The 27,611-nt window shown below is 35.5% G+C and overlaps 2 protein-coding genes across 7 annotated transcripts; one reads left to right on the forward strand and one right to left on the reverse strand.

Annotated features, from left to right (window-relative positions):
• Positions 1-4,537: 4,537 nt before the first annotated feature.
• On the reverse strand, positions 4,538-20,476 carry LOC105249843 (coiled-coil domain-containing protein 170). 3 transcript variants are annotated; one of them, XM_011255599.2, is made up of 15 exons: positions 20,119-20,476; positions 12,685-12,780; positions 12,486-12,617; positions 12,110-12,298; positions 11,707-11,976; positions 11,376-11,520; positions 11,133-11,305; positions 10,648-10,848; positions 10,222-10,365; positions 10,030-10,104; positions 9,175-9,338; positions 8,421-8,529; positions 7,711-7,947; positions 6,144-6,313; positions 4,538-5,668 (listed from the first exon to the last, which is right to left on the reverse strand). In XM_011255599.2, the coding sequence occupies exons 1-15, from the start codon at positions 20,209-20,211 to the stop codon at positions 5,527-5,529; spliced, it is 2,340 nt and encodes a 779-aa protein (XP_011253901.1). In that variant the 5' UTR covers positions 20,212-20,476; the 3' UTR covers positions 4,538-5,526. The 3 variants fall into 3 exon arrangements, with proteins under 3 accessions (XP_011253901.1, XP_011253902.1, XP_011253903.1); XM_011255600.2 differs by lacking the exon at positions 10,030-10,104; XM_011255601.2 differs by lacking the exons at positions 4,538-5,668; positions 6,144-6,313 and adding an exon at positions 6,649-7,306.
• Positions 20,477-21,520: 1,044 nt separating this feature from the next.
• On the forward strand, positions 21,521-25,632 carry LOC105249841 (probable ATP-dependent RNA helicase DDX28). 4 transcript variants are annotated; one of them, XM_011255597.3, is made up of 8 exons: positions 21,521-21,666; positions 21,853-22,065; positions 22,149-22,481; positions 22,558-22,815; positions 22,911-23,027; positions 23,089-23,480; positions 23,580-23,823; positions 24,917-25,632. In XM_011255597.3, exons 1-7 carry the CDS (start codon positions 21,532-21,534, stop codon positions 23,812-23,814), a joined length of 1,683 nt encoding a protein of 560 aa, XP_011253899.1. In that variant the 5' UTR covers positions 21,521-21,531; the 3' UTR covers positions 23,815-23,823; positions 24,917-25,632. The 4 variants fall into 4 exon arrangements, with proteins under 4 accessions (XP_011253899.1, XP_011253897.1, XP_011253900.1 ...); XM_011255595.3 differs by lacking the exon at positions 24,917-25,632 and adding an exon at positions 23,941-24,866; XM_011255598.3 differs by lacking the exon at positions 24,917-25,632 and adding an exon at positions 23,941-24,866 and having other exon boundaries at positions 22,558-22,668.
• The last annotated feature ends 1,979 nt before the right edge of the window (positions 25,633-27,611 follow it).

The raw sequence follows: 27,611 nt of genomic DNA on the forward strand, positions 1-27,611 counted from the left end.
TTGAATGCAAGAATCATCTGACGCGTCTGCCAAAAAATTTCTCAGACTCATCCATGACTGGCAACAAGTGCAAATATTTCGATTCTTGATTGCAAAATGATGTGTACCGTTATAAATATGATCCGGAGCATGCATATATCATCTATATTTAAACTCTCGTAACTTGAGATTATACAGGCTTGCGATTGTGCAATCGAAGGATTAATATTCCATATCGAATAAAACACATTTTGATTAATTTCATTTTGTATACACGTCGTCGAAGAGGTTTTATTATTTTCGAATCATTCACTCGATTACACAATAATCAATTTCGTAATAAATTTTTTTATAACTGATCGCTCTGTTCGCTCAGATTGAGCGCGTAAAAACGCGAAGAAAGCGGAAACACGTGAAAAGCCGAACAATTGCCACGAAAGGATGTAATGACAAGGGTGACTTCTATTATATTTGGCTCGATTGATCAATTAAAGAGTGCCACGGGCGATTAATCTCGATATAGAAATGGAGGAGCGTTCGCGAAAATCTCCGCGTCTAAAACAGAATCTGCTAAACCAGTCGTCTCACGTAATGGATTGGAAACCGCTTGTGAATCCCGTAACGACTCCTCACGTTGGAATTATGTCGTCGGCGACATTACGGAATGCCGATTGCGCAAGAACAATTAAGCTCGTTAGAATGGGGAGCAAACAATGAGCGCGAGAAAGTGCGAAATAATGTTCTGTCCGCTTTAATCCATTTGTTCCCGTATCGAGGCTGGACTTTTACGTTGCAAGAATTATGTCACTTTACAGTCACGCATTCCTCATTGTTATTCGATCGGCGAAAATCGCGATTTTGCAACAGTTATAGCATTTCTACGTAACCAGTCTTGCATCTGTGGAAAAGCAAACCATATTTTAATCAGTTTTTAGCGTTCTTGATATAAAAATGACGTATACTTTACCAGAGACTTTGTCTACGAATCGAAAAATGTTTTTAAGACAATCAGGATTATATTTTTAGTCAATCAATTATATAAATTAATTGCAAATATCTCCTTTTAATAAATGAAGATTTATATGAATTAATTAGATATAAGTTTATATTATTGTTTACTTCTCGAATGTATAAAATGTAATTTATGTATATTTTTTATTTTGAACGACAAATACTGAGAGGCTCATTGCGTCAAAACGTATGTTTTTATTTATGTACATATTTAATGTATTAATATACATGTAAATTCAGCACAAAAATCTATCGTATGATTTTTTGGCCTATTATAATTGTGTTTTACTATTTTGACAATAGAAGAGCTTTATTTTTAATTTCTACGTAAGGTACATAAATATTTCAACTGCATATACTTTACCAGAGACTTTGTCTACGAATCGAAAAATGTTTTTAAGACGATCAGGATTATATTTTTAGTCAATCAATTGTATAAATTAATTGCAAATATCTCCTTTTAATAAATGAAGATTTATATGAATTAATTAGATATAAGTTTATATTATTGTTTACTTCTCGAATGTATAAAATGTAATTTATATATATTTTTTATTTTGAACGACAAATACTGAGAGGATCATTGCGTCAAAACGTATGTTTTTATTTATGTACATATTTAATGTTTTAATATACATGTAAATTTAGCACAAAAATCTATCGTATGATTTTTTGGCCTATTATAATTGCGTTTTACTATTTTGACAATAGGAGAGTTTTATTTTTAATTTCTACGTAAAATACATAAATATTTCAGCTGCATAAATAATGCAGTATAAAACAAGATGTACGAATTTTGACGAGGATTATAGAGGCTAAATTTTGCAAGCAAGTTTAAGGAATTGCATTGTCTAGAAACGACGACTTTTTGCCTCGAGGATATCGTTTCAAGCGACTTGTCTTTTTGTGGCGATTTCCATCGTAACCTTCATACGTTAGAGACAGACAGAAAGATAAAGAAAGACTGAGAGAGAGACCGCAGTTTTACATTATCGCTACATCACGTCGTGCTTTTTTGCACAGTAATATTGCCCGATTGTCCATGTGCCAGTAACGACGAGTATTATTTAAAGCGGCTTCCTGCGAGTTCCACTTTGCGTGAAAGGAAGAATCATTACTTGCGGTTCTCTCTCTCTTTCGAGCTACTGCCGACATGATTCTAGACCCCATATTGACCCAGACCGCGTGAGCTGAATGCGCTCTACCATCGCGCATGGTGCTTGGGATCATTCATACGCAAAGACATGTTAATCTCTTGGATTACGAGAGTTTCTCAAGTGTATAAGCAAGAATATACCATTGCGGGAATAATTCAAATACAGGACGATTCTTGAAAAAATGGAAGAAATTTGAGGGAATTTTTGTGAAAAATGGAAAGAGAATTGGGGTGATAAAAGAGGATTATATTTAATTATTGTATAAATTCGAGATGGTAAATCCGGCCGGAATAAAATATCGGTCACGGATGCTGAAAGACACACATCGATTTTTTCGCGAGGAATTTTGCGAAACCGGAGCGGCCAGGTTGCGCGCTTGCGTGAAGAGGATTCGAGCCCCGAAGGGATTCTTGTACGACCTGATATCCCTTCTCTCCCGTCCTCGTCCGTTCATTCCCGTGTGCTTCGACTCCTCGTGTGACTCCTGGCGACTGCAGGATTCTTGCGCTCTGTTGTACATGTCACGAAGTTGTTCTACGATTGTACTGCTCGTTATCAAGATATGATCGTTCAAAACAAAGTTTAATAAACGAGAAGAGATTCATTTATAAAATGAAAAGAGTATTTTTATTTTATAAAAAAGTAACTTCCTGTTTATTAAATGCGCTTTCATCAGAAAGTTTCGAGATATGATTTAGTAGTAATAAATAGATGATACCTCAGAGAGTCTCTGATGTTAATTAGATTCTTTTATAACGAGAGGAGATATGAAGTAAATGAGACAATAATTTGTATATTAGGGGATTTACTGGGATTTTTAAAATCTTATCTGTGCATTGTAGGCAAAAGATAAAAAGAATTCCTTAAATTTGATTCATAAATTTATCTAATCAATATCTATTCATTTATCTCAGAAAATTTCGAGATATGATTTATTAGTAATAAGTAGATGATACCTCAGAGAGCCTCTGATGTTAATTAGATTTAAAGATTCTTTTATAAGGAGAAATATGGAGTAAATAAGACAATAATTTGCATATTAGGGGATTTACTGGGATTTTTAAAATCTTATCTGTGCATTGTAGGCAAAAGATAAAAAGAATTCCTTAAATTTGATTCATGAATTTATCTAATCAATATCTATTCATTTATCTTTTCAAGATATACTCGTTGATGATATAATATTATTTGTTTAATAAGAATTCTCTTTGCAATCCTTACTCGTAATTTTGAAAAAAATCTAATAAAGGGACTTTTTTAAAGTCTACCATAAAAATGCACATAATCTTTTTTTGAAAAAAAAAATGATTTATAAAGACATTCTAGAGAGGAAATACATAAGAAGAAATACTGTAATCAAACTGAGAGAGAACCATAAATACCATTATTATCGTGACATAAGCAAGTTTTTGTTCACGTGGAGATCGTAAAGTATTGAAGTCACGGGAATCGATAAGATTATAATCATTTATATCGCAATTTAACATCATTGTAACTTTGCTCTCACCGATTGAAGGATTACAGGCCGATCATCGGTCAGACAATTATGATATATTAGACTCATATCGATCGAGGATATACCGTTATCCTGTCATCCACCTGCCCGTCATTTTTGGGCGTCGATTGACGAGTGCGGCTGACATGGAAATTGGAACCGTGTTGCCGGAAGTGAGGCTTCCATTAATGACGAGTGCACATAACGAGGAGGCATGTTCGCGATCCCTTTGCTAGAACCGCAAACAGGAAATCCGTCATTCGTTCAATTCGGCACTCGATGTAATTATCATGAAGCCAATTAATAGAGCGCTGGAATACGGATACTCGGGCCGGGTCATCGATCAACGGGAGATTATTGATATCGGAACCCGCGTTACGTGAATACGTTGTGAAGTAGCTCCAACGTCATGGTATTTAAATGGGGAACGCCTGGAAACTCCGCTCGTCGAACCGTGAACCGGTTCGCACGAATCGTGCGAGCGCCGCTTGTACGCCCTTCGCATTGTTTCGAATTGATTAGAAAAGAGCGTACTGCATTAAACGAGACAGAGATAATAAGGTTGAAGGATTATCTATGTGAACACAAGTGGCTATCTTTCTCTCTCTCAGGCTACTCTTCACAATATATACTTAATATATTTCTTATAAGAATATACTTAAAATTAAATTTAATGATACTAAGGATCATTGTCCTGGAAAAGTTTTATTAAATTATAATATTTATTAAGAAAATCACTATATAAATTAATAAGATGATCTTACAATCTAAATTAATTTAGATAAAATTAAAATTTGTTTTCTCGTTGAAAAAATTAGGAACACATATGTATAACATGTAATTAAAAATTTATATTATATTATAAATTATATTTTTAATTTTTGTAAAGGAGAATTTACATGAAAACATTCCTAAGTCACTTTGTTAAGATGTGGACAGATATATTTTTTAGTCTATGAAATAAGTGCAAACAAAATTGAGTTTATACGTAATGTCACAAAATCCAATTAAATTATATTCAGTCTTAATTCATATTCCAAATTTTTGTGCAAAATTCTTGACAAACTGACTTTCTTACAAGCTAAAGCTTTTCTTTATTTCACATGACGTCATCTGCACATGTTTCGCATGTTTGATTATTCTTGCCCGATACAGTTTCATTCTCTGATGTATATTAATGACTCTATTGCTTGCTTCAAGTGGCACATCCAGGCGATCTTTTTTTCTAGGAGCAATATGTATACATATAGCGATAATAGTTATTTTATTCACATATAAATCAAAGTCTGCCATGCACGGCCGGCCTGTATAAATATTTCCGAAATAAATTATCTTAAACTCTATGCGTAATTTTCGCTGAACACTTTTGACGGTTTTCGTTCACGATACTCTACAACGTCCTATATCGCACTTCCATGTGATCCGTTAGAAATTTCTCACGCTTGCTGGTAAATAATTAGCGTAAAATCGCGATTTCACGAGAACACGCTGGATCGATTTCCTTTTTCATTCCTTCGTAATAGCGTGGATCGGTGATTCGATTCTTCATGCTTATTCCATCGGAATCGGTGTCGGGGTGAGCTATTCGATCGCTCGATCGACATGCGAGCGATCTTATGGCGTGCTCGTTGTCTAATTTGTAAGGCAACGATGATCGCGAATAGAAATAAGCGCGAATGGTCCTCTTCATCTCGTAAAAGTCGGTCGTTTACGCGGTAAACGTAACGCTTTACGAAACGTACGTGCGAAATAGTTATTCCCCGCAATATCGTTCAATCTACGGCTCCGAGAACGGAAACTCGAATTTCCGACAAGATGGATTAGACGTGATCGTTTAATCTCCTCGCCTCAGGAACGCGTTTAGAACTTGAACCTTGGCCGATGTCACGGAAGAAGGCTGCTTCTCACGGGCCTCTTGCTGTAATCATCGTCGATGTCGTGGAGATCCGGTGGATCCGCGAAACCGCTGTCTTCGTAACGAGTGCAGCGTGAACCGGGCGATCTCGGTGGATGAACCGGATGAATGCTATAATGATTTAAAAAAGTCATGTGTAATAAAATAACACGAATATTTGTGAATTTAGGATAGAAAATAATTTTCACGAGTGCAAATTTTTTCTTCAACAATTATATACCTCTGCTTATTGAAAGAAAAATTAATATTTATTAATAATTATTTTTATTTTTCATTAATATAAATTAAAAGAAAAATTAATATTTATTAATAATTATTTTTATTTTTTATTAATATAAATTAATAATTATTTTTTTTTCTTTTTTCTCATAAATCATGTATAAGTCATAAATTACAATATCGATTCTTGTAAATTTCAATATCATAAATTTATTTTATTTATTGAATTTTATTTATTGTTTTTTGAATTTCAATATCATTTTTTACTTTTTGAATTTCAATATCATAAATTTATTTTTTGAATTGTAGAAAACATACGACGCGTAAAATAATATCGCGCGTTCTTACTTTACATTTTAATTATTACCTGGTGCACCTCGAGGGACTTGTTTCCAAAGGCTCGTCGTATCTGCGGGAGAGCATCGTAAAGTCGCGATGAGCCGCGACCATTTTCTGCAGCCGCGAAATGATCTCGTAATCGGACGTGCAGATTGGCTCCGACAATAGCTTCGCCACGGAGACGCGGAAGCTCTGGAGCTGAGACAGGAAATGAACGATTTGCGAATTGAATCGTATCTTGCTCGCCCGAGTGTTAACTTTTCTATCCGCCGCACGTTTTGCGAGTTCAGATAATCGTTTCCGCGTATACATAAATGACGAAACACGCATTTTTTATTTATGGAATATTAAATTCCTTTTGTCAAAGTTTTTTCCTAACATATAGAAATGCTTACATTAGTATAAATATCGCTTCAAAAAAGTAGATAAGTTGCACGCGTAGAATCGAACACAATTTTTGCAGAGATCTAATATTAACATGAAAAGTACATCAAATTATTATAATATTAATGAAACTTTTCCGATTGAATAATGATATTTTTTCTCTTTTTCAGTTTATAAATTCCTGACATCTCAGTGCTCATTTTATTAACAGATGTGACGGATATGCAGAAGGAGTACAATATTATACAGCTGAGACATTCTACTTTATACATAATTTATTGTAATTAATGTCACCTTACTCCATCCCTCTAAATTAAAGTTTCGCGAATTAAAGTTCCATGTTTTAGAAAGCGAAGTTACGGCGGAGCAACGTCGGGATAAAGTTCCGCGATGTTATACGCATGATTCGCAGTCCTTTCACGGAGCTTAAATCGAAGGGACTATCTGCTTTACAGGCCGGCGACGCGCGCGAACGTGCCTCGAATTACGGCGATGCAAAGTCACTTCAAATCGTCCTGAACGAGCGTTATGCACCCGACGAGAGAGATCGCAATGGCCGCCATCGCGCGAGTCATTGAGATTGCCACAATGAATTAACGAGCCCCTTTGGCCTGTACCTCTGCGGAGTATTAGCAATAAGCTCGGCGCGGACGTGCTTTAATAAGAGATCAAAGTATTTTGAACTCGTGGCTCGGATTAAGGGTAGCCAACGGCGAATCAACTTTCGCGCGAGAAATATAAAATATGGTTTTTCCAGCATAATTAATTTCGTTTGCTTCCGTAAAGGATTAAGGAACTTTCCCTTCTCTGAAAGAGAAAAAATTTGTATATTATTTAAAAACGATTTATGCATGAAAAATGGAGAAAAATATGTATATGTGATGCACCGAGGCTCTGCCATCGTCTTTATAGCGACTTGTTTTGTGTATTTCAATTCGCGTACGAGAATCATAAATCAGAATTACGGGAATACACGAATGCGCGTGCCGAATACACGATTGGCTATTGAGACAAGCGTTTGCGCATTTTTTCCGCACGCAAAACGTACGATTCCTTGATATTAATCATCAATTTATTCAGCATTCCTGTTTCCTGTCACCTTCAAATTCATTTTGTTCTAAAGAAACGGCAACACGAACTTATGAACACGAAGCGAGATAAAATGGCGCATGCAAATTAAATGAAAGCAATAATGTGTCTCATAATCTCACCTGGGATTCCCTCCTCGTGACATCGGAGAGATTTTGCTTGACCTGAGCGAGCTCGTCGCGGAGAAGCTGCAAGGAATGGTCGTTAATCGATCTTTCCTGGTCGGCTGTCTCCGCAGCCGTCCTCATCTGTTCCTTCGCCATCGTCAACTTTCTGTTATAACGCGTTCTCAACATCTCGCTCTCGACGAGACGCTTCTGAAGCTCCTCTATTTTGCGACTGCGTTCCAGCGCAGCTATCTGCTCAGAAAATGCCATAAAGTAGGTTAAAACGCCTGGATGGATAGATGCAAGATTATGAGATATCCTCTTTTGCTTTCTTGATATACGATAGTAGCTTATAAATATATAAAATCAATTTGATAGAATATTTAAAAAACTGAACGTGTTATTATACATAAATTAAATTTCGTTACAAAAAGATATATATTAGATATGTATCTCCTGCATATTTTATAATATTATTTCATTGTACATACTTAATTATTTTATTATTAGCATCACGAAAAATTATTACTTATTAAATATATTTAGTTTACTAATAGAAATAAAATTTCTCACGAAATAATAAGAATAACTTCAACGTCGCGAATTGAATGCAGACAACGTATTGTTCTCGCAATTATCGCATTAGATTTCGTGGCATATTTCGCGAAGTGCATATTCAGATTTATCTGATTTTAAGAAAGTGCGGACTCTTGAAAATTACGTGCCTTATAATCTGCGGCTTCCGTCAATTGTGCGCTCAGCTCTCGATTCCGCGATTTTTCCTCCGATAATTGGACTTGCGATCGCTCGACCTGTTTCGCCAACTTCTTCGCGCTGAAAGAGAGGAAGGAAAACCACTCGCACTTTTCCCCCGTTTCATTTTTATTGTTTTTTTTTCTATCCATTCGCGCGTCGGGAAAAAAACGATGCCTCCAACACAGCCTAACGTTCACAGGCGACGAACGTATGGAGAAATGCATTCGACGCATTTGGAATAAACCGCGAACCGCCAACAGGAATTATGGGTAACCGTCGGCGTGGAAAAATTACGCTGCATTTCGAAAGCGCACTCGGGACCGGTTAAATTTTCCAATAAACCGCAGCTCCATATTTCTCTCATTCGACAGCCAGTCGATAGGCATTGTTTTCCCGCTGACGTGTTGCATCCGATAGATAGATGGAAGATTGGGGTCAATTGTAACGCGGATTAATTGTCGCAACATCGTGACGATAATTTCAACCCCTAATTGTTATACAGAAGACAAGGAAATAATTTTGACGAACTTTCTCTCTGGATCCCGAGAGTTTCTCGCGATTATTTTAAATTTATTTGCAGGCTGTGCGACGGGAAGCACGGTTAAATTCTGCGCAAATAATAATTTCTACGAGTTATGTCGAGCTACGGTATACGTGTAAGAAAATTTTGCTAAAATTGTTAATGTAAAATTGTAATCCGCCCCAGGCTATTCTAAAACAAACCGTATGTTGGCCTCATCACGTTCGCTCTGCAACAACGATTTCACCCTCACACTGTCCTCTTGCAGAGACAGTTTCCTACGCAGAAGATCCAGATGCAAGTCCCTGCGTTGCAATTGCTCCCGTAGAGTTCGGACCCGACGTTGCAACTGATAAACTACGGATGTCTGCGTGAGACAAACAAAAAGAAAAATTTACATTTGTCAAATACGATTCTACTCGATGACACAATCATTTTCCCGGATATGATACATAGGGTGCAAATATGCAGAACGTAAAAGTGCCGAGTTTTTTCTCGTGCAATCATCGATTTAAGAGCTATTACTTGATGAAGGATAAACATAAACATATACAGATGTAACGCGTGAAATGGAATAATATTGTTGTGAGGTTTCTTATCTGTGACACATACATGATTGCTCAAATATACATATAATTAAATATACGAGAAAACAAATTTTTAATAAAGAAATATTCATTCAAAGAGAAAATATTTTTCTATATCAACATGTTATCGGAGATTATTTAATTAAAAGTTGATGCAAGCGTTCTGTTTCACGTTGAAAAGAGCGATCGCAATATCGATGCGCCGCAGGCGGCTATATTAAATGGAACTTCATTAAACGATAAACTGTCAATTTGAAACAACAATTACGCGCCGCACAAGCAAAGCCCCGGACCAGCATTCAATCCGGCCGCAGAGTATCGGGAAACCTACGGGAACGGAGAAATGAGAAAGGCATCTTTCTCTTTCTAAAGATACTCTACTGAGGGGACGAAATGAACATCTACGAAGAGGATGCCTGAGAATGCTCTGAAGCTTCTCTCTAAGGCGCTTTGCTCGCGCCGAAGGCTTACTTCTTTGAGAGGAAGCTCGTGGAACGATCGCTCGCGCCGAATCCTCGGTAAGGTCGTATAGCTGGAGTACAAATACTGCGGGCGTGCGGTAAGCACACGATTTGCACGACAAAGAAACACAGAACAAAGGAGAAGATGTTAGCAATATGACAGCGGCATCGGAAAGAACGTAATATCGATCGTGCCCTTCACCTTGTCGACTAGTTTGTCGGTTTCCAATCTGGCTAACTGCTCGGCCCGCACCAGCAGCGACTCGGTTAAAAGATCGAGCCCGATTTCTTGAGAGATCTCGTCCATCTGCATCGCTTTGCCCATTCGATCCAAGAAGATCATAAACTAAAATTGTTTATAATATAATTACGTAAAATTAATTTGTGAAAAATGAATAACGATACGTCTGGAATAAATAACTAATATTTTGCATCCAATTAGGACCTCTTAAAATATTATTTTAATTAGAGATTGTTTCTTTATAAATAGATTTCTTTATAGATTGAACGTTTATCTAATTTAAAAAGAGAGAATCAATTATAATTAATTGCATAACATCTTTAGTTCTTTGTTGTTTTACGTTATGTATCAAGACTGTTTTCAAGAGATAGGAACATTTGAAGTCACCGTTTGCTTGTCTCTGCGTAAAGACTCTCTGGAGAGTTCGCTGCTTGTAAGTTCGGATTCCAACTTGTGTATCTTGGCTTCTAAAGCGGCGCGTTCATCCTCCAGGCTGCGCACTTTCATCATCGTGGATTCGACCAATTCGCTCTGTCGATTCGTCGACTCCGTCGCAACGTTCACCTTATCCCGAAGACCTTGTATTTTCTGCAGAAAAGGAAAACGAGCTCATGAGACGTTATAAATATCAATGTCGCTCCGATTAAAATCGTCCTTCATATGCCAAGACCGAAAATATACGAATTTCCCAAAAGTTTCGATATTCCTATGGCATTCTCGACATATATTATAAAAATTAAAATGAGCTATTTCGAAAGTTTCCAATCAAAGAAAATAATTTAGATTTAAAAAAATTCATCTTTTCTCAAGCGAGAATCGCGCATATGTGATTTTGGCTTAAGAGTGACGATATCAAGTGCATGATGAGCTACTAGCGATTGATCCTTGTTGTCCGCCAAGATCTCTCGGATGCGATCCTTAATTGCGTTTTCGTGAGACTCGACGAATCGATTGGGTGTACTGACGAGAATCGCCAAAGACTCGAGGAGATGACGTAGGTCATTTTGTACGCGTTGCGTCTTCTCTTCGCGGGCCTTCAGGTCCTCTGCAAGAGAGGTATAAATTATCAGAGGCACGAATTATCACGAGAGTCAATCAATCGTGAGAGAGTTTACCTCGTAATTGGCAGATGAGCGCTTCTTGATTGGATATATTCCCCGTTGCACTAGTTAAACTTCTGTTTACGGTCACAAGTTTGTCCCTCAGGTCATTCATGTCCTTCTCCGCGACCCTATATTGCATTTCCACGCACTCCTTGTCCTGATATATCGGTAAATAATTAATGGTGTAACATGTCTTTCATGATATTTATTTATAATTTATTTTTAATTTATTTATAATTAGATTTTGATGCTCGAAATAAGTAATAGCTATAGTCATATATTTTAATAAACTAAAAGAGAATGATTTTTACAAATTTAATGGGTAAAATTTTCGTTCTCGTACCTGACGCAGACGATCTATGTCGACCAGTTGGACAGACACCTGTCTCTGTAACTGTTCCTTTTCCGTAGTGGCACGCTCAAGAGCGTCTCTGCAGGTTCTGAAATCTACCTCGATGCCCGTCAACTGCGTCTCGACGTTCGTGCTCTTCGTTCGCAGTCGGTTCACCTCTTGCACGAGCTCCTCGGCTTTGTGAATCACCATCTCTGGACTGTGATGCGCCGTTTCGCAGTACTCGACGTTCAACGCGTGTGCCAACCTTCGCACAAAATCCTGTCAAAGCAAATATCGAAAATGCGATTTTAATGTTCGAGAGAAGAAAAGGTTGATGCGAGTTTTTCCAGCGAAATAGTATAAATGGCTGTGTCAATAGCGTGAAAGCGCATATTGAAATAGCATGTGGCACCTGCAGATTCAGACGTGCGCGCTCCTTCAATTGAATCTCCTCAGATATGTTATGCTCCAATTGTCGAATTTTCTTGTCGTACTCTCGGACCTTTTCCTCGTGGTATTTTACGTCACGTTGCAGACCTTGTATCGTGATCTCACTCCTACCTTGGGATGCATAGAGATTTCTCTCTCTCTCTTCAAGTTCCTAAAATCGTTATTGAATTCTGTGAAACGTGTCGTGAATCTACTATCTTATCGACTACGGATTCTATGAGTTCGTCGTCGAAATTTTCTTCACCGAAGAGACGAGTAAAAAGGAAGAAACAAGTTATCTCGACGAGCATTAACGAAGGAATCCTTTAATCGTTCGCTTATTGCAGAAACAAATTAACCTGAATGCGTTTCTTGAGACTGGAAACGACGGAATTTTGCCTGGCTGCTTGCTCTCGAAGCTGATCGGCTTCCACCTGCAATTCCACGACCCTCTGGTCCCGCGATCTCACGATGCTCTTCATCTCTTGCAGCTAAATAAGCGCCATTGAATTAATAACGCGATCCATTCCGAAGCGAAGAACGGATAATCTGGTTTACCTCGGACATGAGCCTGTCTCGTTTGTACTCGAGAGCTGCCAATTCGCTCCTCAAAGTAGTCGTCAGATCATGAGTCATAGCGTTGTCCGGATTCACCTGGAACCAGACATTCAATTGCCTCGTTTTCAAAGCGAATAAAAATATTTTTACATTGTTGTATTTATTTAAAGCGCTCAGGATTTTTTTATAGAAATTTCTTTTAATTATCCCGAGAATTAAAAGTTTCAAATTGTGATTATCTCTAGGATAGCATCGAACGGATAACATCGAATGTTTAATGAACAACAATAAATAAGCTACGTGAAAACGTCGGTCGGTGATAGACATGTTTGCTTACTCATTACCGTCGTTTTCATACTTTTACGAATCTCTCAGTTGCATCTCATAGTTGCATCTCTTGCACACGAAAGAAGTTGGAGTGACAATTGCTATAAATTATCAATCGTGCTGTGTGTATCGCGCCAAGTCGTAAACGGGACTCCCGTTGGGTTTCGCCGCAGGCGGGAGGAAACTCGTCGTAAAGAAGGCGATTTTATTTCCCGAAGCCCTTTCTACCTTGCCGAGAGAAGACTTGATGCCGAAGCGTTCGTTTAAAAGCCGAGAATAGATTAGCGGCTTCTGAAGTTCCGACCTCCGACCTATGCCACGCTCAGAGAGAACACGAAGATTCGCGAGTACCGTAGATATACCTATGATCTCTGCCGGCGGTAACGACGTCCATTTAAGCCTCCACGACGGGAACCTTACAAGGCGATTTGCGCCTCGATTTGCGTCTCAGCCATTAAGAACGTCTGAAATTGCCGCCGTAGAAATGTCGACCACAATGTGTAAGTCGGCTCATCAAGGCTATTCTTAGAACGGTATTCTTGGATATTCATGTATTTTAAAATGCAACGAGATTAGACCAAATATTATTAGCATTATTATGAATTTTTTGAAATTCGTGAAATCGATTTTCTTTTGTTATCGTATAGAAATATTTCCCAATGAAAGAGTAACTGACGCTTAAGGATGTTTTGTACCTATTTTCAAAATATTGAGAATTTAATGAAAATTGTACAGAATGTCCTTACATATGTTTAGAATCTTCAGTACAATTTTTAAATCGATTCACTAATGCGTTCACAAGTTATAAGCATTTTAATTCGCACCGAATTAACATATGTTCTTATGGGAAACGTATAATCGTCGATTCAAATGACAAAAACACATGGAAATAATATTCAGAATTTGTTTAAAATTTGCAAAAGTGTAGTTTAGATACAGAGAAAATATTTGGTCAAATAATATTATACAAGTACTAACTGATTAAAAAGATATTAAATATAATTCAATGAAATTAGCCATGTATCTGTCACAAGGCAAAATTTTCTGCCAAAAGTTAATCATTTCGATTAACAAAATTCGGAATATTTCAGTAAAATAATAAATATTAAAAATATATCTCTACACTGTAGCTAAGATCAATTTATAATATTCCACACAATTTTTCAAAATACACTAAAAGTGGATATTCGTCAATATTGATTTTCAGTTACTTTTTGCTGGAATTGTACATACAAAAAAAATCTTTAATTCCTTCCAATTCTATAAACATCAATCACTTTAATTTTATATAAATATTTTTAATATTTTTTTAGTCTAGAAAATGAGATTAATTTTATTCTCTATTTTCTTATTTTCAAGCATAACGATATTTTGCTAGAACATTTCGGAAAAACATTGTGAAGAAGAGGCTATATTAAATGAAATTGCCTGCGGCAAAATTCGAATGAGTATTATTGAAAAATAACAGTGGAAGTATTTTGCGTTCTAAAATATACATACATATACCAATATTCGAGCGAATCAACAGTGATACGTCAAAGGATTGCGTTTCACATATTGCCTGAAAATATTTTTTTAGATGCAATTTGCTAAGAAAATAAAATACACGATCGATATTATGGATTACTTTACACGTTGATCAACACAAATCCGTTAACTCGCGATGAAATGTGATTCGGCTTTAAAATGATGATTAAATCCATCAAGCCATATTGAAAGGATGCAGCGGAATGTCCGAATATTATTATTATTAAGCAACGAATATACGGTTGATATATTTATATCGATAATTATCGTCGTTCTAATTAAATATTTCACGGTGATCTAACTCGTCATACACGCAGAATTTCTCTCGTTTTTATGCCGATTAATACATTCGATGCGTTTAATTACTTTTTAACGAATCTGACTCGTTATATGATTCACGTGAAATTAAATATATCCCGTTGAATTATTCTCACAACGTGAAATTAAATACACATTCAATGGGGATTTATTTCGTTGTAATTACGATTACAAACAGTCTAAAAGTTTTTACCTGAAAAAATAATGTACATAAAATCTCTCTTTCTCTCTCTTTCTTTTTTTCTTTCATCTTATTCGCGAGTTCGCAAACGCGGGAATAGATTGTAATATAACTTTGTAATAACTATCTTATTCCGTTTGAATGCAAACAAAAGTCGGGAATGAAATGATAATGGAATAAACACGGTGCAAAGTTGCAAATGAAAATATCTTCATGCATAGGAAACTTACACATTCATTCTACTACTATGACATCTAATACTCATACTGATTGGATTGCATTTAGTTAACGAAGAAGCTTGCTCCACTTTTAATAACGTATTCAAATATTTCATTCTACGAAATGCATGACGTGAAATTAATTAAAAGTGAATTAATTGAAAGTAATCATTAATATAACTAATAATTAAATTCTCGTAAAAAGATAACGATTCTTCTAATAACTTTCAAATTTCCTTGGCAGAAAGAGCAATTAATCGCGAAGGTACCACGTTCCTAATAGCACTTATTCTCACAGTCGAATCAACTTCAACGACGTGTTCCATTTAATGTTCGTTCGAAAACATGATCAATTACCTAGTCTTGCCCATTGGATCTATTCTCGCAGGAATCCCTCCACACGATAGTGTTTACGTGCCAGGACGCTTCGTATTCCCAAAGCCCGCTCTTCAAGTTCGAATAGAATACTCGACGCAGAATTCTCGCATTCGAAGTCATGGTAACCGATCGCAAATATTGTTTCCATCCCTCGCGAGGAATGAGACGCTCTTGCGACCGTCGCCAATTTCTAGGACAATCGGATACACGCGCGGCACAGGCAGTTACAATAGTGAAGTTTCGTCTGCTTACGACGGCGGGTTACGTGACCCGAATTGTACCAGGGCCGACCCCGCGGCCTCAGATATCTGCACGCGAAAATCTATGCTCGCGAAGTCTACGTCATCGGAGATATCGGGACGAAAATATCATCGTGGAACCGAACACGGTACAATAAAATACCCCCATTTAGGGGTTAATGTATCCGCAATAATGTGCTTCTCACACAGAACCTTCTAATTTTAATGAGTACAAAGCATGGATACGTAAGATATGATATAAAATATAGAGAAAAGAAATAGATAAAAAGAACAAATTTTTATTTTATTTTATTTTCGATGAAAATCTGTTATTTTTTCTGATTAAAAAGCTTTCAGATTTTTTCGATATACATACGATAGTAGTTTCAACGTAAAATTGAAAGGAAATGCACGGGATATTGCGTTCATCCGATGTATGTCGGGGACGAATTAACATCTATCACCGGTCTGGACGAGTTTACGAGTGTTTAATTCAATGTGTACTATCTTCCTGGGAATCAGATTAAAATCAGAATCCGCGATCCTGTGTACGTCGCATCAATTATCTCGCGATTCAATTATGCGACAGGTCGTCGACCGAACGGGATTCGTGTTATTATATCTCTCCTTCTCTCTTCATGATCCGAAAACAGTTTCAATGGCTGTTGTTAATGGCACGATTCCGTGTCTCGTAATACCGCGAATTTCCACGGTGCTTAAACCGATATGATATTGAATATAATTTATTATATTCTGCCAGGGTCTCCAATAAATATCCCGACAGTCTCCGGGAACCGCGCGACCTGTATACAGTTGATATTTACTCGAAAGCGCGCCAGCGAGCTCTGCTTACACTGGAGGGATTACAGCAGAGCCAGCGTGAGGCATCCTGTGCACGTACTCGTGTAAAAAATTTGTAAATTCCCCATCATGGTCTCTCTCAGCATTTTGCCGGCACAATGCGAACACGAAATTTCGTACGCACGATCGTAATAAAATCGCAATAAAATTGCAATGAAAGTACGTGAGTGTTTTAAGAAACAATGTTAAAGTAATTTAAATCTTGCCTCTTCCTCCCCGTTGAAAGTTTAAATGATACACCGCGAATCTTACACCATCTCAGTTCATTAAAAGTGAAAAAAGTTGTCACACGTAAAAAGAATGAATGTACGCGCCTTGCATGAGCAACGTTTGCTCCTGTACTTATGTTAATCTACATCATGATTTACACGTCGCCGGCATGTTTACATTACATTTAAGAGCATACTGTTGAATAAAATAATATTGTGTTATTCGATGAGAGAGATATTACTTCAATCAAATGCGATATAACAATTTTTTGCAAGATTTGTATCAAGAGGTTTTTGAAGCGATTAAAATATACGATATTGCATTTTTAAGAAAATGGCGATTAAACTCTCTCTATGGGTTTATTTAGAATCCAATATTCCCAATGATACTTTAATAAATATTGATCGACCACTTTCCTTTTTATGAATTTTGTTTCATATTATATCTACATGTAAATGAAATTTATATTGCAAACAAAATAAGCGATTATATTTATCTACATTTTTTCCGTCGAAGATAAACATTCATCTATATTAACTTTTATAAGAGTAAGCACAAGTACAAATATTCTCGATATAATAGATAAATATTCTCCCTCGCTGATGCTTTATATACAAATATTTCACATTAAATAAAGAGGTAAAATCTTTATATAGTAAAAAGATTATATAACAAAATGCAAAAACATAAAATCCTGGATTTGTATTCGAATAAAATTAAATTATATTTTTTACAAGATCGTACTAATTTAGGTTATTAAGTTAATTATGTAAGTGTATAATCATATTTTCTCATATAGATATGTTTGATTTTTAAAATTACAATATGTGTTCTAATATTTAAGAGGGAAAGAAAATTAGAGAGCTAGGGAAGGAATCTAAATTTATTCCGGAAGCAAGCCTATTAAAATGTACAGATAATTAAAGCTGCGAAATATCGGTATATAATAATATGTCAACAAATATAGCCGATATAGAATATTGAATTGAATTTATTTGTTCGTTATAATTATATAGGTTAACATAATTATATGCAATGCATCAAAATAACTGGATATCAATGAAATCAAATCTATATCTATACAATTACATACATATCTATACAATTATACTAATATTATCTAACTCTCTAATTATATAAACTAATATTATTATATTATTACTATTTTATATTTTTAAACGTGATTTTAATAAAGATATATGATTCATTTTCTATGTAATTTTGAAAAAAAAAAAGGATTATATTTAGCATATATTTAGAGACACTAAGAGAAAGAATAATAATGGACAGTTTGAAACTTTTAATAAGACAAAATAATAAACAACGCAGATTGAGAAATATATTTTTTAATCACATATTATAAATTGAAAGTTAAAATAAGATAAAAAATAAACTTTTAAAGATTGCTTTGAAAATTTTTAAAATTTATGACATTTTCTAAATCTGCAAAAAAAGGAAGAGATATTTTCAAAAGCCTAAATGTCAAATCAATTTTAAAAGATGCTTGGGACGAAATTAAACGTCGGACATCGATAAAACTCGATGAAATCTAGCGAAGTCACCAGCGCGACCTTTCCCTCGCGCACCCAACCAAGATAAGTCAATCCCTTTTCGGTCGTGTTCAATAAATTAAGATCGACTTCGAAAGCACGCGACAGCGCGTGTGGTCGTTTGGGGTAGCAGCGACAGGTGAAATCGATTCCCTGTGCAACGCTATGGCAACGCGACCCTTATTCGCGAGTCGATAAGCGGTCGCGCGATTCGCGCGAGTCCGGATGAGAGAAAAGGGAGTGATAATGATGAGAGCGCGTGACGGAATCCTGCCTGCAAATTAGACGCACGAATCGTCTAATTACACAGCAATCAGCAACGAGGCAAGAGACGGTCTCGAACGATGAGTTCGGAGATACTCGAGACACAGGATTACACGGATCATGTGATTTGTTTATTTTCCATGATTGTTTAATATAAAAATTAATTTGTTATTCCTTTATTTTTGCTCCATCAATTGTAACAATTATTTAGCAGCATCGCGACACGTTTTGCAATATTTTAAACTCGAATAATTTAAAAAATGAAATGTTATTACGCAGAAAGAGAAGAGAACGCATCTGGACATTGTTAGACAGACTTGAATAATTTGAATTCTGCATTACAATGGCAAATTTTCATCTCTTGCATTTTTCAAGAAAGCAGAAATGTCACAGCAAAACTCGGAATGTACGCAAGAATAAAAAGAAAACACTGAAATCCTTTTATCACGAGAGACACGACATACTTTATACTTCTCAGATCTCTATGATTCCTACGTAATTTTTCTATGATCAGAAATAACCGCGTTCCAAGACGACGAATCGATCCAATGGCAATCAATGACCCATCGAATAATCATGCCGATCGTGTAAAGTGATCAATATTGGGCATTTCTGCCATCGATCTGTTGCCCTTCGATAGACACACCGTGTACTGGCATGCATACAATGAGAGCCTTTGTGGTGGGTGATACGGGTATGCACGTGACCGCACGTACGATTAGCATGTGAATGCGTATGTGCATGTGCATATATATATGTACATAAGCACTGATGCAACGACAGAAGGGGCGATAAGCCAGTGTGATATAGTTCGCGCGATATATCACGCGCATTTACGACTCTCTAAAATACAAAAACTCTTCATAAAATTCGAGCAAAATTCTGTTCAAACTTAACGAAAGATGGTAATCCATTATATTCAAGCGTAATTTGTTACATTGTATTTAGAAAATATCGGAATAATTTTATAATCATGATAGTAAGCTCTAATTATATATTATTTCTCATCATGCGTATTTATTCTTGCAAAATATTTATTGCGATTAGAGGGATTATTTCACAAAAATATAAATATTCTTAGTGCTTTACTAGTTTTAATAAGCTCCTAGCAATAATATTCGTAAATATTATCATCGTAGATTCCACGTCAGACATATTTTATTTAGCAGAATAAAAATATACAATTTCGTGCTCCACACTTGTGACAAATAATTCTGATTCTTCTTGAACGCTACTCTACACGTGTGCGAAAAATGACGTATGTGTGTATACAATAGCAGTGCGTGAACGAGTGCGCGTGCATTATATGGCGACCGACAGGTCGCAGGTGAGAAGACGCAGATGGATTGCCATCGATTGACCTTCTGCGGCGACGAGATGCAGAGCGTCTCGAAGATCCTCAAGTCCTCCTCGGCTTCCTGCGCCTCCCGCGTCTCGGCGTCGTCAGACGCCATCCCGTCCTTCCGTCCTCGGGCCTCCTAACGAGCGGGGAGAGAGACCTCAACGCGAACGCGACATTCTCGAACGCGAAACAGGCCTGCCTGGGAACGGGCAAGAACCAGCGGCGACGCCGACGAAGCGCCTCCGCGACTTAAACGCCGACGAGCGTCGCGACGCGTGCGATCGAAACGCATCGATCCGAGAAAACAGCCCGCGCTCTTTGCGCGCGCTTCCCTCGAAGTGAAGGAGCCGTCCGAGGCTCTGCTGCTTCGATAAAATGCCCGACTTTCTTGCATAAAGACAATGCAAGCCTTTCTCTTTCTCTCTTTTTTTTGGTGAATTTTAGAATTTTAACCTAATATTAGTTTATAAATAAATAAATATATATTATTTACTTATTTATTTTATCATGTTTTCTCTCTTTTTTTATAGTGGATTTTAAAACTTTATCCTAGTTGTTGATATTAGTTTTATAAATATATAAATATATTATTTACTTATTTATTTTATTATGTTATTTAATGGAAAAAATAGAACATATATGTCTCTCTCAATGTTTAAAATATGTCTCTCACAAATTATTTGTTTTAAAATTCGTTCGAAAGGATAGTATAACACAAATTGTAAAATCGTGACTATATTATTTTATCCTGCTTCGTTTTATTTTGACAATATTTATATAAAATATGAGAAATATTACGCACGTTTAGCGAATAATTGATTGTAAAATAAATTTTCGATAATGAAACATGAATGCATGTGTGTCCCAATTTTGTTATCTCTCTAAAAATATAAATAACTTTGTAGGTTAATTATTAATAGAATATAACAATAACAATTTATTATCGACTATCATTTTCTGTCTTTTCAGAAATTTATGATAGCAATTTTATCATAAATATCTTCTTTATTTTATATTTTACTTGCGCAGATTTCAAAGTTTCTTGAGATGATTTTTCATCATCCTTTTTTTTAATAATAATTGATGAAGAAAAGAAAATTTTGGCATGGCCATTCAGCCATTTTCTATCATCCTGCGCGAAAGGAGTAGGTGGCACCATCTGTAGCATAATTTTGCATTTCTCTTCATAAATTCAGCACTTTTGATCTAAGGATCTTATTAAAATAACTTTCTATATTATCGACAACTGATAAATATAATTGTTATAAAAAATTAAATATTTTACACAATTTCTCTTAAAATAATAATATTTTTATGAAAAATACTTATGAAAAATTTTTATGAAAAATAAAGTATTATAAGATAAAGTATAAGATAAACAAGATTTTATATTGATTACCGATAATTCAAAATGGCTGCCGCTTCATAACACATGTTTTTGACGTCACGTGTTCACGCGTGCATTTGCGGTATTATTTATATAGTGATTATAACAATGTTTTCTCGATTTTGTAAATTGTGTCACAAAACTGCAAATGTCCAGCTTGTGCAATTGCAAAGATATCACGTAAGCGCAATATTTCCTATCTGTCTTAGCTTATTTTGTACATTATAATATACACATCAAGTGTAAAGACAATGCAAGCCTTATAAATAATAATCTTTAATAATTATAAGTAATAATGTAAAGACAATGCAAGCCTTATAAATAATAATCTTTAAACTAATAATTAAATTAATATCATGCACACAGAAGAGAGGTACCAAAAGGAAGAGTAATGTCAATCGCCTTGAGATTCCAAAAAATACAGAAGGAAAAACACCAATAATTGTCTACAAACGGAAAGAGTTGAACTTTTATGAAGGACAAAAATATTCTAAATTTGAACCTATACCACTGGCAAGTAAAGGATGGCATCATTATAAGTCTAAAGGGGATCATTTCTTCATATATCCTCTTACAAATGTATGGTATTATTTATTAATTTTTCATTATTTTTTTCTTGTATTACTTTTATTTATTATCCTAAACATGTATTGAACTTTCAGGTGGAAGAAGAGGCATATAATAATGAATCACATAAAAAAGAAGAAGAAGCATGCGAAACCTTTGCACAGTTTGGCTTAAATCCACAAATAATAAAAATCTTAGAAAACTACAGAATAACAAAACCTTTGAAGATACAAACATTAGGAATACCTCGAATAATGAATGGTGCCAATACTGTCATAGCAGCTGAAACTGGTTGTGGGAAAACATTAGCTTATCTTTTACCCATGATAGATAAAGTTTTACAATGGAAAAAGTTAACAGAGGACCGATACAATTCTCCGTTAGGGTTGATTATCACACCTACTCGAGAACTAGCATTTCAAATTGGAGTTTGTATTGTATAATAAATCAAAATATATAATTACTTAATATTTACTTGTCTTTAAGAAATAATTTTTTCCACAGCTAGAAACAAAGAAAATATGTCAACATCTTAATATTCAGGTACAAACCATTACTGGTGGAAAAACAAAGAAGATGCTATTAAATCCACCTGTGAGCCAAGTCGACATTCTTGTAGGTAGTTTTGGAGTCATTAGTAAATTAACCACATTTAAAGTTTATAAATTAGGCATGGTCAGATCTATCGTATTAGATGAAGCAGATGCCTTATTTCATGAAACATTTCAAGAAAAGTTACAAATATTCTTGAAAAGAGTACCGGTATATATATTTATATATACATTTTTAAAATTATTTACAAATTATATATTTAATATTTAGAAATATAATATAATCTCAAAATCTTTTGTTTTCAGCTCGGCTTTGAGCAAAATGTATACAATGATACCGAATTACCTACAGCCGCCCAATTCGCATTAGTATCTGCAACGATGCCTTCAAGAATGTCAACAATTCTAAACAATATCATAGATGTAAGTATCTTTTCAAGATTAAGATAGTATAAAAATTGTATTATACTTTATTCTTTTACAGGTGCAGTCATTGGTACAAATAACTTCAGATAAATTACATCACATTCTCGTGCCACAAAAATTTGTAAGAGTAGGACCGGATGATAAACCGGCAGAACTTTTAAAATATATCAAGCCGAAAGTAGCTAATAGGGAACAAGTAATCATATTCAGTAACACGAATAGCACTTGCAATTGGGTCAGTATGTTCCTGGAGAAATGCAATATAGCAACAGTTCGCATGAACGGCGAGATGCCGTTGTATGACAGGCAAAATAAATACGCCAGCTTCAAGAGTGCTAAGTGCTATGTGTTGTGCACTACAAACGCGGGATCCAGAGGATTGGATACTGTAGCGATACATCATGTGTTAAATTACAATTTCCCAATCGCAACTGCTGATTACATTCACAGGTATCTTACTATCTACACAATCTGTCTCTTATCTTACATGTATTATGCATATAGTATGTATAGTATTTTGTGATACGACATATTGTATGATACTTTCAGATGTGGCAGAACCGGAAGAGTCGATAACGTCAAGGACTGTAGAGTAACGAATTTTATAAGCACTCGGGCGGAAGTCGATGTGGTGCAAAAGATAGAAAGAGCATTTCGAAGGATGAAACCGATACCAATATTTGATAATCGCGATGAAGCGAAGGAAGATGACATTTTGAATTTATCTGAAATCCAAGATATTGATGAAACAAATGAACAACAAGAATTTAGCATGCCATACTAATGCAATTATGTAAATAAATATTTCATTTAATATGTATATAATTTCATCGCGATTATTATATAAAATTATACGAATAGTCAACATTAATAATCGCATTTCTTTTTCCGCTTGATTTGTATAATCAAGTTTCTGAATCGAACAATAGGACAGCTGCGAGGATAATACTTTACGAGAAAACTTTCGAATGGGTCGTTCGATGGAATCAACTAATTAGCGAAATGTTGATGTCCTGTTTGATCTCTTCTCAGAGACTTTATCTCGAATAATTGTCCTCCACCCGAAGTGATGAACTTCTCGAATTAATTAACGTAGCCGTATGTCTTATCTGTAACAGAACTTTCATTCATACTTTCCCTTTCTTTTCGAAATAAATTCTCATAATCCATTTATCTCTTATACACGAAAGGCAGTCGAAGGCAAATTTCATCCGTTTCCGACGACGCGCTTATCAATGTTGGCGCAACGCATTTGCCAGATGAGAAAATTAATCGAGCCCTCCCTTCTCTCTCATCGCTCCGTCACCGTCCAGCGGTTCCTTTTATCGCGCCAATTCCTGAATTCTGAGTTTCTGTTCTAGGGAGAGGAAACTGCGACCCACACACACGTGCGTGACATGCCTCCGACCGATGTCCCTCGTCATGTCCGGCGGCACTCCCACATAGTAAACGCCCACACGCGCGGTAAATAGTAATGGTTTCCCCTCCAGACAACGCTGGTAGACCTTGTGTCTAGATCTCTGTCAGTTTATTATTCGCGCGCTGGGTTTTAGCAAAATTAAATGCAACCGGCACGCGCCGACGATCCGTGCCCCTGTCCACGTGCTGGGTGCGCCGGATCGTGTCACTGCGATAGGAAGGACCCTCTGCGTCCCACGAGACGAGGGGGATAACGCCTCGAAGCAGCGAATTATCACTCGTGCCGAATGTCATGCGTGAATGATTAGGATTTATTCATCCTAAGCATCTACGTTTAATGCCAGCGAATAAATATTTCGCATGGAACGTTGCTGGATAATTGAATTTGTGTTATTTAATTATATTTTTGCTCTATTTTTTTATTCTTTTTTATTATATTTTTATATCGATATTTTCTTTCTTTTCAGAGTTCTTTTGATCTTTGTTCGTCGTGTCATCTTATATTCTTTACTGGCTGTTGTATAATCAATCGAGACGGCGCTCCCGGACACGCTTCTGTGATGTATTCATGATTTAATATGCGTCGTTAACGCGCTCCTGAAAGAGTATACCAAAGCCAGTCACACCTTTAGTATATACTCTCATTAAAGTTACATACAGTGAACGGTGCGTAAGCTGTGTTCGCCGAGAAACAGTATAAACCCGGGTAGTGCCGGTAGTGACGACCGCGATGATAATGGATTAATTAGCGTGGGCAGCCACATGACATTTAGGACAAGAGCGGTACGGGATCAGGCGATTCAACGCTCTCCACGCGGGAGATCTCGTCTCTGATCTTAACCAGACGTGGTTTACGCCACACGCGCGGCTTCTGACAGGCGTCTACTTTGATCTCCGATGTTCCGTACGCGCGTTCGGTTTTTTACTCTAATGTGTATCTTTTAAACTATACATCTCCAGAGAAATATATCACATTTTATAAGTCTTTAAATTACAATATATTCTACAATTCTTTGACAATTCTTGATTTTTTTAAATAGATCTTTCAATTAATCTAATGCTATCAGTTGACAAGCTATAACATCGCATATTTTTTTACTTTAATTATGATTGATTGTATTACTTGCGAATATAAACATAATAAAATTACGTATCGATCACGCGTTATGCCAAAATTAAAAAAAGAAAATGAGCTTTGAAGAATCCAATCTTCTCTCTTTCTCAAAACTATAATTATAGAAACAATTAAAGCTTGTTCAAAAGAGACAGACTTCTGAAATATTGCCGCTCTCTTTTTAATTTTGACGCATAAATTTTTTAGAAATTATTATTATATATATATTATTATATATAAATATTTTCATCTATAGATAATAATATAAATAATTGAAAAAACATAGTTTTTTCAGATTTTAAGAAAAAGGAAAATAGTAATCACAATAATTATTTTTGAGAATTAAAATTGACTCACGAGTGAATTCTCTTCATTCATTCTGCCAAAAAAGTGTTTTGATACAGTATTAAATATTATCGTAAGGAGAAAATAGTTATATATATTACGTTTAATTATTTTGATGAAAGGCTAAGAATACGCGATGCTCACATAGAGATAAAAAAAGATAGTTCATAAAGTTTCGTCGACGTGGACTGTTATTGTTTACACCGAGATGCCCAATACTGGTTTTCAAAAAGGATAACGCGCATCTGCCTAACATGATCGTAAAAAAGACATGACTCTTTGTGAAAACACTTAGTAATAGCGACGACCTACGAGAAGGGAAACTAGGTCAATCGTTTCGCGTATACGTGAAATACATAATTTATAAGAATTTGCGATTTTATTTATGTGATATTTTTATGATATACTTCATGTATAATTGAAGAAGCGATTAATTGAAAATCGCAATCAAAAAGCACGTATTACGTACACAATCATTTGGATTCGATATTTTTATAATAGAGTTGAAATTCTCTCTCAGATAAAATGAAATAAATTGTCAATAACAATAAATCCCTATTTAATTAAACAAGAGTGTAAATTTTCGAAATATTTATTCTTTTTTGATATAAAACAAAATTATATAAATAATGATACATATATAAGAGTTAATTTTCTTACCAGCATATTATAATAAATGTGGAATCGAAATATTTTGTGAAAATATTATACATATATTAATTTCTTTAGAATCTTGATAAAATTCCTCTCTCTATCTCTCTCTCTTTCAATAGCTTTCGTAGGTAGCGTCTATTAATTATATCGAAAATGATGTGCTAACTTTGTAAAGTGCGAAACTGCGATTAAGGATGTATGTAGTGAAAAGATGACTTAAGTATAGCGGTCATAAATCTAATAAATATCAGACGTGGTTTTGCCGCTCGTTACATAATCACCGGCCTCACATCGCGGACTAATTTTTCTCCTTGATGAATGCACAACGGAAACTCTCTGTCCAATGTATCGTCGTTCTCGGTAATGCATAAGCGTTATGCGCGAAAGTTTCAAGATGCAGGTAGATCGAGAAGGGAAAATTGATTTCGGTCATCGCCACCTGACTTTTTGTCGGAACCGCGCGTCTCGGTGCATCCTAATTCGATTTTAATACCCATCTAAGAGTCGCACGAGCTTGATATCCTCGACGAAGAAGCATTTCGTCGAGTCATGCAACAGCCGGGATCAAGAACGAATCATCGTGTGCGAAACGTCATCGCGAGTTGGAAATAGTGAGAGATTAAAACATTTATAAAGATAAAAGCGATTAAAGAATTTAAATAGAGATATTGATAGTAACAAGGTACCGCGTAAGGAAACTTGCGATTAATTGAAAATCGCAAGAAAAACACACATTGGTATTACTTGAAAACGGAAATGTATTAATTACATTTCCGTTTTCAAGTAATACCAATTGTTATTTGAATTATTCCATATACACACACATTGACAATTATAAAATTAAATAAAATATTGTATGATAAACAAGCAGGAAAATATTTAATTAATTCGGTATATCCGTTTAATATAAAAAATACTGTAACAAAAAAAATCTGCAATTAATATTTATAAATATAATTGAAGTTTAAATGAGAAATATTACTAATAATAAGATACTGCGTAAGGAAAAACTTGTAATAATGTTTCCAGAAATTAATAGGAATTGTTAT

The sequence above is a fragment of the Camponotus floridanus genome, unplaced genomic scaffold (assembly GCF_003227725.1).
Source record: "Camponotus floridanus strain SB8 unplaced genomic scaffold, Cflo_v7.5 scaffold28, whole genome shotgun sequence".
NCBI classification, from domain to species: Eukaryota; Metazoa; Arthropoda; class Insecta; order Hymenoptera; family Formicidae; genus Camponotus; species Camponotus floridanus.

Excerpts from the sequence above, each read along its gene's own strand:
- LOC105249841 (XM_011255597.3), top strand. The coding sequence starts at position 21,532 with ATGTTTTTGACGTCACGTGTTCACGCGTGCATTTGCGGTATTATTTAT. Across the intron at positions 22,066-22,148 it reads TCATATATCCTCTTACAAAT|GTGGAAGAAGAGGCATATAA; the intron begins GTATGGTATTAT and ends TTGAACTTTCAG. Across the intron at positions 22,816-22,910 it reads TATTCTTGAAAAGAGTACCG|CTCGGCTTTGAGCAAAATGT; the intron begins GTATATATATTT and ends TTTTGTTTTCAG.
- LOC105249843 (XM_011255599.2), bottom strand. The coding sequence starts at position 20,211 with ATGGCGTCTGACGACGCCGAGACGCGGGAGGCGCAGGAAGCCGAGGAG. Across the intron at positions 11,977-12,109 it reads GCGCACGTCTGAATCTGCAG|GATTTTGTGCGAAGGTTGGC; the intron begins GTGCCACATGCT and ends TTGCTTTGACAG. Across the intron at positions 9,339-10,029 it reads ACGAGCTTCCTCTCAAAGAA|ACATCCGTAGTTTATCAGTT; the intron begins GTAAGCCTTCGG and ends TGTCTCACGCAG.